General features: G+C 35.3%; 7 protein-coding genes across 7 annotated transcripts; 2 read left to right on the forward strand and 5 right to left on the reverse strand.

Moving 5' to 3' along the window:
• Nucleotides 1–595: 595 nt before the first annotated feature.
• AUR1 (inositol phosphorylceramide synthase) lies at nucleotides 596–2,230 on the forward strand (the record flags this gene model as incomplete). Its single annotated transcript, XM_043193012.1, has 1 exon — nucleotides 596–2,230. One exon carries the CDS (start codon nucleotides 596–598, stop codon nucleotides 2,228–2,230), a length of 1,635 nt encoding a protein of 544 aa, XP_043051400.1.
• Nucleotides 2,231–2,436: 206 nt separating this feature from the next.
• MRP17 (mitochondrial 37S ribosomal protein bS6m) lies at nucleotides 2,437–2,805 on the reverse strand (the record flags this gene model as incomplete). The annotated part of the gene is made up of 1 exon (XM_043193013.1): nucleotides 2,437–2,805. One exon carries the CDS (start codon nucleotides 2,803–2,805, stop codon nucleotides 2,437–2,439), a length of 369 nt encoding a protein of 122 aa, XP_043051401.1.
• A 312-nt stretch (nucleotides 2,806–3,117) lies between these two features.
• On the forward strand, nucleotides 3,118–3,717 carry MET14 (adenylyl-sulfate kinase; the record flags this gene model as incomplete). The annotated part of the gene is made up of 1 exon (XM_043193014.1): nucleotides 3,118–3,717. One exon carries the CDS (start codon nucleotides 3,118–3,120, stop codon nucleotides 3,715–3,717), a length of 600 nt encoding a protein of 199 aa, XP_043051402.1.
• A 44-nt stretch (nucleotides 3,718–3,761) lies between these two features.
• VPS2 (ESCRT-III subunit protein) lies at nucleotides 3,762–4,472 on the reverse strand (the record flags this gene model as incomplete). Its single annotated transcript, XM_043193015.1, has 1 exon — nucleotides 3,762–4,472. The coding sequence occupies one exon, from the start codon at nucleotides 4,470–4,472 to the stop codon at nucleotides 3,762–3,764; it is 711 nt and encodes a 236-aa protein (XP_043051403.1).
• Nucleotides 4,473–4,678: 206 nt separating this feature from the next.
• On the reverse strand, nucleotides 4,679–5,781 carry IFG3 (Ifg3p; the record flags this gene model as incomplete). The annotated part of the gene is made up of 2 exons (XM_043193016.1): nucleotides 4,679–5,699; nucleotides 5,759–5,781. 2 exons carry the CDS (start codon nucleotides 5,779–5,781, stop codon nucleotides 4,679–4,681), a joined length of 1,044 nt encoding a protein of 347 aa, XP_043051404.1.
• A 259-nt stretch (nucleotides 5,782–6,040) lies between these two features.
• Nucleotides 6,041–7,930, reverse strand: FET33 (putative oxidoreductase; the record flags this gene model as incomplete). Its single annotated transcript, XM_043193017.1, has 1 exon — nucleotides 6,041–7,930. The coding sequence occupies one exon, from the start codon at nucleotides 7,928–7,930 to the stop codon at nucleotides 6,041–6,043; it is 1,890 nt and encodes a 629-aa protein (XP_043051405.1).
• A 1,196-nt stretch (nucleotides 7,931–9,126) lies between these two features.
• On the reverse strand, nucleotides 9,127–10,032 carry SEC14 (phosphatidylinositol/phosphatidylcholine transfer protein; the record flags this gene model as incomplete). The annotated part of the gene is made up of 1 exon (XM_043193018.1): nucleotides 9,127–10,032. The coding sequence occupies one exon, from the start codon at nucleotides 10,030–10,032 to the stop codon at nucleotides 9,127–9,129; it is 906 nt and encodes a 301-aa protein (XP_043051406.1).
• Between the last annotated feature and the right edge of the window lie 1,856 nt (nucleotides 10,033–11,888).

An 11,888-nucleotide genomic window follows, 5' to 3' on the forward strand; every position in this document is an offset into this window, starting at 1 on the left:
GGAGAAGGACACAAAAAGAACCAAGATAAACTGGGGTGAAGACAGCAATGATGTAATGAATTTTAAGTATAAACATACAAAGAGAAAAATAGGAGTTTAATGCACCCTGAAAATCTACCCAATTCGGTCGCTGTATTGTGATGTTACGCCGCATATCATTCATTTATTAGATCATGTATTTTGCTACACTAATGTACTTTTCAACACCAAGCCAAATTGATCACGTGCCAAGTCACCGGACTCAAACATCATCGACCCCTATTCTTAAATAGGCTGACGTCCAGAACCATCTGTCTTTATTTCCATTGGTATACGCACGACCAACAAAAAGAAAATCAAGGCAAATATTCTACAATACCCATCGGCTCAAGCGCATTATAGTAACGGGTATACCGGCAAACGTAATACCAAAACAACTTATTACTTCTTTCTGAATAATCTTGAATATTGATCATTTGAAAAACCAATCAATAATATTAAAGTTTTTGCTAGCATATAACCATTTGCTTCATTTTCTTCTAACAGTTGAACATTAATCATTAGTTGTTTATTATTAGTAAAGTATACATAGCATATTACTGTTTTTGAACTGTTAATGGCTGCTGCTACTTATACTTCAAAGTTCCCCGGACCGTTTCCTCGGGATACCGCTACCGGTTTACAATCAAATGAAACTGGTTTGAATGTTCCCAAGGGTGTTACATTACCATCATCATTCTCCAATGGTTCCGATTCGCTTTCGGATCATTTGTATTCTGGTGGGTCTAATCCAATGAATAATAATTACCACCTCTTAGAAAGAACAGAATTAACATCAGCATCGTCATCAGCATCTTCTTCTTCATCACCATCATCATTATCATCGTCATCGTCTGTCTTCCTTAGAGTTTACAAGGTTATCCATTACTATTTCCTCCTGGAAAAGGATCCTAATTCGCGATTATCAGAATTAAACTTTGATACAAATATAATTGTCAACTTGAACTACCTTAAAAGGTATGAATGGTCTACAGGTGATATCATACATTATGGTTTCTTAGTACTGATACTTTTGTTTTGTTTTTTGATTTTCCCGGCTTCATTTTTGGTTAAGTTCCCCATCATTGCCCTCTTTGGTTTGATGTTTGCCATTCCTTTAACTAGCCAATTCTTTCTTCCTGCATTGCCTATCTTTACTTGGTTGGCACTTTTCTTTTCTTGTGCCAAAATCCCGGTCACTTGGCGTTTACCCATTAGTGTACGTTTCCTTCCTGCGTTTGAAACCGTTATGTATGGTGATAATTTATCCAGTGTTTTAGCAGCTTTTACCCATCCAGTTTTGGATATCTTAGCATGGTTGCCTTATGGGATAATTCATTTTTCAGTACCATTTGTGGTGGCAGCTCTTATATTTATTTTTGGACCTCCTACATCTTTAAGAGCTTATGGGTTTGCATTTGGTTATATGAACTTATTTGGGGTTATTATGCAATTACTTTTCCCGGCTGCTCCTCCATGGTATAAACTAAACAATGGTTTAGCTCCGGCTAATTATTCTATGGGTGGATCACCAGGTGGTTTAGCAAGAATTGATGATATTGTTGGGTTTGATATGTATACTTCAACTTTTACTAATGCTCCAGTACCATTTGGAGCTTTCCCCTCCTTGCATTCTGGTTGTGCAGTTATGGAATGTTTATTTTTAATTTGGTTATTTCCAAAATTGAAATTTGTATGGTGTGGATATGTTATGTGGCTCTGGTGGTGTACAATGTATTTGACTCATCATTATTTTATTGATTTAATTGGGGGTGCAGTGCTTTCATTGTGTGTGTTTACCTATACCAGTTATGTTCATTTACCCATTCGTTTACCAAATAAGTTTTGCCGTTGGTCATACACTGAGATTCTGTTTATTGATTATCATGAGATTAATCCATTGACTGTTTCTGTTTCTGCATTAAATTCCGAATCAGATATTGAAAATAGAGGAGGACTTTATTCTCAAGTGAGTGGATCCTCAAGTAGAGTTGGTATTGATAATTATGAAATGACATCTTTACCTCGTTCATTAACTTCTAATATTCCAATAGCTGATGATGTTGATAGTGCATCTTCAACCACAGAACTGTCACCTCCATCGGTATTTGATATGGATGCTCATACATTAGAATCAACTACTAGTTTGGAAGACTTTGTTTCCACCACCAATGGAACTCAAACAGGTAAAGGTTATAAAATCCGAATGTAATTTACATGAATAATGATTAAAATATGCAATTTAGTTAATTGCAATTAAGCACACGGATGTGCTATTTAATGCTTAATTTGTTAATAATAATAATAATAATACACTTAATACACTTGATAATTCTATAACGATTCATTAATTTCCTATGTACAAATATCCATTATATAGCCTTTTTAAGACTCCTTCGGTGAACATTATATAACCCTTTAAGATTCCTTTGGTAAACTATTTAATGCCTGTTCAAATGAAGTACCTGGAGATAATTTTTCAGTTATATCACGCTTAATTATGGAACAGCGTAATATTCTGGGATCTCTTCTTAAGGTACGCAATAATTCCTGTTGGACTGTCAGAGAACTATCAAATCCCATCATGAAATGAAATCCTTGATAATGTCTTTCTTGTTCCTTTGATATGATTTTATGTAAGGGACGAGGACCTAATGAAGTAATATCTCTTATAATTCCTCTGTTATTGAGAATTAATCTTCCCACTGTCAGGGCGATTTTAACTGCTTCAAAGTTGGATTTAAGAGGATCTGCTATACGAGCAATAGCCACTAATTCATAATACATTATGACGAAGCTATATTATATATTGACGACAATGATAGTCAAGATCTCTTTGTATTGGTAGACCATTTAATGTGTGCAAGAAAAGTTTTTCTCCCAAGGTTAACGTCTTTTGTCACACATTGCACAACGTCCTATTTGGGTTATGTCGCGTTCCTTTGTCGCAGATATATGATATCAGTCACGTGCAATGGTGAGTTGCAAAAACTCAACCACTATATATCATGGAACCTTTAGTTAAACTAATTATTTGCTTAGACTTAAAAAAATCTGATCTTGTGACTTGTACATAATCTTTTTTTATCACTAATCATAATGGCTACTAATATCACCTGGCACGACAACTTAAGTCACGAAGAAAGAGCTGCTTTGAGAAAGCAAGGAGGTGCAACTATTTGGTTCACTGGTTTAAGTGCCAGTGGTAAATCTACAATTGCTTGTGCTCTCGAACAAGCACTTTTACAAAGAGGAATCAATTCCTATAGATTAGATGGTGATAATGTTAGATTTGGGTTGAATAAGGATTTAGGTTTCAGTGAAGCTGATAGAAATGAGAATATTAGAAGAATTGCTGAAGTTTCCAAATTATTTGCTGATTCTTGTACTATTGCTTTAACTTCATTCATTTCTCCATATAAGAAGGATAGAGATTCTGCTCGTGTTTTACATGAACAAGGAGGTTTACCATTTGTTGAAGTATATGTTGATGTTCCAATTGATGTTGCTGAAACCAGAGATCCAAAGGGTTTATATAAAAAGGCAAGAGAAGGTATTATTAAAGAATTCACTGGTATTAGTGCACCATATGAAGCTCCAGAAAAACCAGAAATCCATTTAAAAAATTATGGTGATTTAACTGTTGAACAAGCTGCTCAACAAGTTATTGAATATTTGGAATCAAAGAAATATATTTAAAAACCTCGTTTATAGAAAGTAATAAATATTGTTCAGTTCTTATTCTACTTTTTCAAACTATCTAATCTAGCTTGTAAATCATTTTCATCAAAATCTTCTCCACCAGTTTGTCCAAAGGATCCACCTCCGGCTGCTTGAGCAATTCTTCCATTGGTAACAGCCTCTCCTCCACTATGAATAGCATTAGGAGTGTCTTTCAAAGTTGTATTCAAATCAACTCCAATCTCATCTAATACTTTGTTCAATATCTCATCCACTTGTTCATCCTCTTCGACTTCTTCATCATCAGCCATAGCATCATCAATAGCATCATCCATAAACTCTTGTTTTTGATCCATTAAATCATTCTCCTTGGAAAACTCTTGAGCTATCCGACTAAGTTGAGGTAAATTCATACTTCTATTCATCCCATTTAATACTCTGGTGGCATCTCTCATTGATGTAGCCATTTGAGCATTGGTCCGTACACTTTGAATTCTTAAACTAATGGCTTGTAATTGTGTCTTGACAGAATTAAACTTTTGAACATAATTCCTGGTTCTAACTAAATCACGAGCTTGAATCTTGGCACTGGTTATTTGTCCAGCTTTAGCCAGTTTCTTAATCTCACTAGTAAGCTTCTTTTCTTGTTGTTGAAGTTTGGTCACTTCTCTTGTGAGTTCTCTTTGGGTTTTCTCTAAAGCTCGTTGGTTCTTCCGAAGCCTTTCCTGTGGCGTCAGCTTCTTTCCAAAAGCCCATTCAAAAAGCCCACTCATGATAAGTTATTGTTTTCAAATCGAAATATATAGTGGTGGTACTTAATCTCCAGCCATTTTATAAGGAGAGGAGTAATCATCTTTCTTTTATCAATGACAATGGTAGCGCGGTAACATCGGTAGCGCTGGGTTTTTTTCATCCGCTTATCTACTTTCTTATCTCAACTACTAACGTCAATACAACTAAGAAAAAGGATTTATTATGACTAAAGTTTAGGCTTAACATCTAATGCAAGGGAAACAGCACGATATGCCATTCCTAACCCAGCTTGATATCCATACCCACTAGCACCATAATTATGAATAACACACTTTGTATGATCTATTGGTTCCCTTTCAATTCTAGGACCCCCGTGTCTACTTGGTCTTAAACCTGCTGCGACTCTGAGGATTTCCAAATCTTCAATGGAAGATCCATAAGTGTTTCTAGAAAGAATCAGAGGTAATAATTGAGTAGTTCTCTTCAATATATCCAATGTTTCATCATGAGAAGTTGCTGATCTCCAATCATCCTTTTGTAAAAAACCTCCAAGAATTAATTGATCATGAGAATAAGGTCTTTTAATTATATAAGTAGCATAATTATCACCCCATCTCATTACATTTTCTTTAATATGTGGAGCCTTGATAACAACCACTTGTCCCCTTGTAGGATAAATTTTGTTATCGGTGACTCCACCCAAGTATTTTGACCCATTACCAGTACAATTGAATACAATTTTAGTACCAAAAGCAAAGGCTTGAGAAATATGACTCAATTTTTTTTGGACAAAAGTAACTCCTTTCCCTTCAAGATATTTCTTCATATTGAGCAAGAATTTTGGACAATTGAAACTCCATGAAGTATATCTAATACCATATTGACAACCATGAGGCATTTCCAGTTTTGGCAATTCCGTATAGTTTTCTATATAGCTTTTCAAGGAATTGATTTTAGCATCAGATGGCTTAGTATCAAAATATTCAGTTGATTGTATCTTATCCAATCCATGTTGAGGACCACCCAATCTCCTTTGAATAGATTGTAACCTAGTATAAGTGTGCTTATCAAACTTTAAAGTATCTGGATGATCATCGGTGATACATGAGAAATTACCTCCAGCATAAGGCGATGTATAATCAATAGATTCATCTCCAGGTAAATACTCCGCAATAACTGTTATCTCTTCGCCATTGACATTTCTTTCGATTAGATTATACACAGTGTATAAACCAACTATCCCTGACCTTTATAACCCCTAACGTTAGTACTTAGCCCTATACGATTACATTTGTTATTTACTTACCCTATAACAACGTATTTGGACATGGTATAATTGCGAGTAAAAGAAAATGTTTAGTATAGTATTCTTTTTCCGTATCATATTCTTTTCCCCGGAATAGTTTATGTGGGCTCGCTTGACTTATTTTGTTGACTCTGGTTGTGGTTCAGATTTTCAAACGAGTCAAAAAAAGGGAACTCTATAATGACTCGGAAACATACACACTATAACTTTTCATGATCATTATAATGAATCATAACACTATGTACTTTTTTCGTTACTTACGTTTCGTTATTTTCATTTATTTTAAGCATTCGAGTCTTCGCCTGTTAAGGGTCTCGTATCTTCTGGGCCCAGGCCTCCATTCTCTTCAAGTAAACTTTCTAATTTCATAATCATTTCTTCTCCATCATCAGCAGCAACATCTTCAATGCCATATTTGTAGATGGATAGTAAACCCCAACAAGCAAAAGCTGCACACAAAAAGAAAGCAATGTATCCCTTAAGAGTGAACCCAGGAGGTAATGGTTGTGGTTGTATGTTTTCACCTTCAAGATTCAACCAATCTTTCTCAGATTTACCATATCTTCCTGCTGCATTACCGCTAGTAGGAACTCGGCTTTGTTTACAAACATGCAATTGAGCACTTGAAAGTGATTGAGACTTTTGAACCTCAAATGGTGCCTCAACCAATACAATCGCAAGTCCTTGTTCCAAATGCCAATCAACGTGACAATGAAAGAACCAAACCCCAGGGTTATTTGCACAGAAACGAAGCACGACGTAACCGTTAGCATTAACCATCACTGTATCTCTAATCACTGGGTTCAAGGGGAATTCAGCGTGGTTATTAGGATCATATGTAATGGGATTGTCATCGGAACTTGGGGGAGAACGTTCAATCACTTGAAATGTGTGACCATGTAAATGGAATGGATGTTTCCCTGGATCCATATTGTTAAGTATGATGTCGATTACTTCATTATGTTGAAGGACAAATGTATTCGTATTGGTCCCATAAATTTTGTCATTGGATGCAAGCTTTCCACTTGATAACAATGTCATTAATGTTGGAACCTTTGGAGCAACATAACTGAAATTATTGAAAAGCGCATATGTAACTCCATCTCCTAAATTTTCCATCTTAAAATCCAAGTTAATAGTGTAATCTGCTGCCTCCATCAAGGGTGATTTAGTTAAAGGTTTTAAATTGAAGTCATCAAAGGGATCAATGTTTTGAAGAAATGAGTCAAAGGATCCTTCATTATTCTCCAAAGCTGGAGGTAAAGGTTTCTTATCATCATAAACAATCCAATTTGTTGATATATATTGCAACTCAGCTGGTTTGGTATCCAACATGGGTTTATCAATGACATTAAGAAATCTAAAATTTTCATGGAAATCACCAGTTTCAATAAGCACACCATACCGTTGGCCAACAGCTATGTAAATAGAGTCTGTCATTTGGGGTTTAACATAAACCCCATCTACCTCGACAATGGTAAAGTTATGGTTTTCAATGAAGAGATATTGGGAAACAAACATACCCATATTAGCAATTTGTATGAAATACTTCGTATTGGGTGCCACATGCCAAGTAGCATTTCTGGTATAGTTGAACAATGCATTTTGAGGAATTGGTTCAGCGCCTGTAGGATTAAATCTACTCATAAATGTCTTTTTGATTTCCTTTGCCTCTTTATGGTACCAATCAGTTAGTGAAAGGGTTATTTTATCATCAAATTTAAAGGGGTATGCGTCAACATTTTCAGGTTCAATTATAAACATCCCTCTTAACCCATCACCATATTGAGGTCCACTATGAGAATGATACCAATAGGTTCCTTCCTGATTTGGAACTTTGAAATCATAAATATATGTTGATCCTGGTGCTATAGGACATTGCGTAACAAATTCTGGGCCATCCATTGAATTTGAACCATTTTGGAAAAGTCCATGGAAATGAATAGAGGTATTTTGATTCCCCAATTTATTGGTAGCATGTATTATAACTCTATCGTTTGTTTTAACTCGAATTGTGGGTAAAGGAGTCTTGTTGTTGATGGCTATAACTTGACGTTCCTTCATCCCATCAGGATTGTCAAGTTTCCAAGCAATTTCCCAGTGGAAAGTATGCACTTTGGCCGTACACATGGTACAAAAGAGCCATATAAGGCATATTAAAGTGGAATGCATTGTATTCTACAAAGTTACCAAAGCCCTATATGTTCATTAAGTATAATTCAAATGAACAAGACCCCCAAAAGGACTAGTATTTATAGCAAGTCAAAGAAAACTTCGCTTCCCCATACTTTTTTTAAGCAAACATTGTACCGGGCACGACTTTGGAGAAGAAACGGCTAACAGTTTCCATTTCTACCACTGCAGAGTAATTTGATTTAACTCCCTTACCTTTTCCTGGAACAACAGTCTTTCTTGGCATAGCAAACCACATATATATATTCGTACCAACGGCAGCTAATTCAGTTTATTGTGAGCTTCACTAACTATTTGGTGTATTAATCCTGCGACAAAGGCTATAACAAGTAGAATCATTATGCCAAAGGCAATAGCAATTCTTCCATATGGATATGTATCGAGTTGTATCGTATAAAATTTCCAATTGCGTTGTAGGAATGACAATTTAAATTTGCTTGCTGCTGTTGGAGGGGGTGATGATTGTGGAGGTATGGTCTCTGAGTGTAAGTCAAACGAAGAATGTGCATCTGTATATGCAGTTAAGCAACTTTCTAAATCAAGTTCAGGTACTTCTCTATAATGGACTTGAGGAAATCTAGAAAACCACTGACTATTATAATAAGTGGGCGGGATGCTTGTGATACTTTTATCCTTCTCACTAATACTACTTGCTTTGATTAAGGAACCATCAGATTGCGAAGATGACTTAGTAGGAACTAGGCTGCTAGAAGTATCTTGATTCGCCATACTAACAATGTAAAAGCAAAATATTAATTTATAGAGTAATATTATAGGTATGTTATTTGATATTAAGGGTAGTGAAAAGGGCTTAACAGTCCATGTTGGACTTAAATAGTTTATTTATTTGTTGGACCCCTCTATAATCACAGGCAGATATTTTTTTGCAGCAATTACTCTAATGGTATAGGCTGCAGAAGTTTGCAGCGAAATTCATCACCGCTTTACTAATTTGGTTGAAGTAATTTATTTATGTCCATATACTATCTATAAGCTGTTCTAATAGTTAAGCTGAAATGTCCAAGTAAGATGCACTACTGCCAATAAACAAACCAACAAAAATGGCATCTTCCAGAGGGAAGGAGGTGAAAGAGCAAAAAAAAAAGGTATATAAATAGTTTATAGGAGAGTATATATTGAAAATTATTAGTCGCAAACTAAGCTACCCAAACTTTTTACTTTTCAAATTGCTTTGGTGCTTCACCTTCTGGGCCAATATATTCAGGATCTCTCCATGGACCAATGTCACTCAAGTATAAATCTTGATCACTAATATCAGATTTACCCCCAAACTTCACAGGCAAGTTTTCAGCAGGAATTTGTTTCAATAATTCCTTTGAGTAACTGCTACCCAAAATATGGATTTTATTAACGGTAACCGGATCTAAGAAGGCCTTAATAATCTTGAATGCAGTAGCAAACCCGAAAGGAGCGTTGATACAATAGAACTTACCCATTCTTTCAGGGTAATAATCTTGACCAATTTCAGAGGCTCTTCTAACGTAATTACTTACGGTATAAATAGACATTGGAGAAATTCCCTTTAAATCCATGATTGTACAAGATGTTTCAACTAAATGTCCGGCCTTTCTTGAACAAGCAGGTAATCTATTATTTGTAAAGGATTCATATTCCCATACCAAATTCTTTAACATTCTATCTTCAGTAGTAATCTTCAACATTTTATTTAAATCCACTTTACCTAATTCTTCATAATAAACAGGTCTTCCTTCAATATCGGTTTTATGATAATATTGAGGATACATACTAGCAACTAATGGTTTTTCATCATAATGGAAATCTTCCAATATAGTGTTGGTACCAAATTGTTTTCTCCATTCTTCACATTTGATATACATAGCTTTAGCCTTTTCCAAATCAAACTTTCTAGCACGAAGAAATCTTAAAAGAGTTGCAGTATCAGTTCTCTCAGTGTATCCCAATGCATCCAATACAATACGGAATTGTTCCAAAATTCCTTCTTGTTCCTTTGTCAAGTTGGAACTATACCCAGTTACCTCCGAAGGAGCGTTGACTTGTGGGTAGGACGCCAAAATTTCAGCTTCTGTTGCCTTTGCCATTCTATTAGTATAAAGGAGTAACCGGGTTGAAGGGATAGCAGATAAAGTCTTTCAACAATAACCTTTACTGTTGGATCAACACTTTAAGTTGATAATAAGAGTGTTATTGAACTTCCGAAGATGATTTGTACCTTGGTGCTTAGTTGTACTCAAGGATTTCCATTTTCTTTTGTTGTGGAAAATATTTCCACCTGCACAAAACGTGTTTATCACCACGTGATCAAGTTAGTATTAAAGTTTATACTTATACCAATTAAAACTACTACTTCGGGCTTTGGTAGCTCCTCTCCTAGTACTACTCCAGAGATACACTTTACAGGTATTAGCATTAAGCACGTCCCTTCGACCTAAGCACCTTATCACTTCATTATCTTGTAATCACGAAACAAATCAATCCAGATCTGGGCATTTAGGGCCTACGATCTTGTTCTTTGGCTTTGGCTACCTCTGAAAACTCTAAAGACTCAAAATCATTAAGTACTCTTTAAAGATCTGTTGATGTTCCAGGATAAAGCTTACTAACGTATTCCAATCGTTAAACTTACCATATTAAGTTGGTGGTCGACCACTTGCAAAATTCTTTATTGTAACAATTAAGTCAACTTCAATGACCCTCTGCTGTTTATCTTCTTTGTCCTAAATAATGCTATAAACTAATATAAATAAAGTATGGTAGCTTCAGTTACAAGAATATGTAAGAGTACAATAGTTAAGTAGTATAATGAGTATTTGATGGTTATTTGTTACTTACAGCGTTATCATTATTGAAAAGTATTCTTTGGCTGACGATAAACATATACATCTTTTTAAGTAAGACGTGGAATTATACCCATTCTAAAAGTTAATTTAAGCAATAACACATCATTCACAACCAGTGTTGCAGCCTCCACCACAAGGAGAACAGCTACTGAAACAGTTGTTCTTCTTTTCGTTGTTCTTCTTTCCGTTTGAGGCAGAGATCTTGATAGTAGTTTGAGCAGCCAAATTGAAAATACTAGTGTTTTGTTTAATGATGATTCGATTATTAAAAGATTTGATATAACGAGAGATTGTCTTGCTTTTTTAGTATTTTACTTCATTAAATCATGGATCTATTTTTCATGGGTCTATTTGGTTTCAGTTATTAATATACCAAATAGTTATTGCTGGAATCTATTGCATTCCAATTCATATACCGTTTCAGATAAAATAATGCACCCAATTAGTTGAATTCAACCTATGTCTACCCTATGGGATAACGGTCATGGTCTCAGTCAAAGGCTTCCTTTCTGTAAGGTGCTGGCATTCTGTAAGGCACACGTCGGATAAATATAGATTTCGCAGCCATTCATTCACATCTCGTCTATGCCCGTATTAGGACGTATGACTTAGCAATATACTCGTTGACTTTTACCAGTAAGTATATTGATGAGACGAGAGACATGATGCATATAGATGATATACTTTAGGTAAGGTTGGTTTCGAGATTCCTTTCCCAATTAGGTATAGCTCAATCAAGATAGAGTGCACCAGTGAGCTTGGCGGGAGATTATGAACAAATTTGGTACCACCAGTGAAATATGATTAAACCGATCTGTAACTTAAAAGTTTTCTGGGATAAAAGTATCCCGAGTCTATGTTTATCTCTTAATGCACTGGAGGCTCATATTTGGCCAACAATCCAACTTATTACATAGGTGCACAAAACCTTGTCACCTATCGATTTTGGGTATAGTCGTCTGAAGACAGAAGAACTAACGAACCTATCAAAAACAATAGAATAGTCATCGCAGTTAAAAAATAATAAACGCTGAGTAAGTAGTTTTGATACGTAAAAGATATAATTATATAAGGGCAATTAATACAACCTCTTAACT

This window comes from Scheffersomyces spartinae, assembly GCF_019049425.1.
Source record: "Scheffersomyces spartinae strain ARV_011 chromosome Unknown scaffold_2, whole genome shotgun sequence".
NCBI classification, from domain to species: Eukaryota; Fungi; Ascomycota; class Pichiomycetes; order Serinales; family Debaryomycetaceae; genus Lizanozyma; species Lizanozyma spartinae.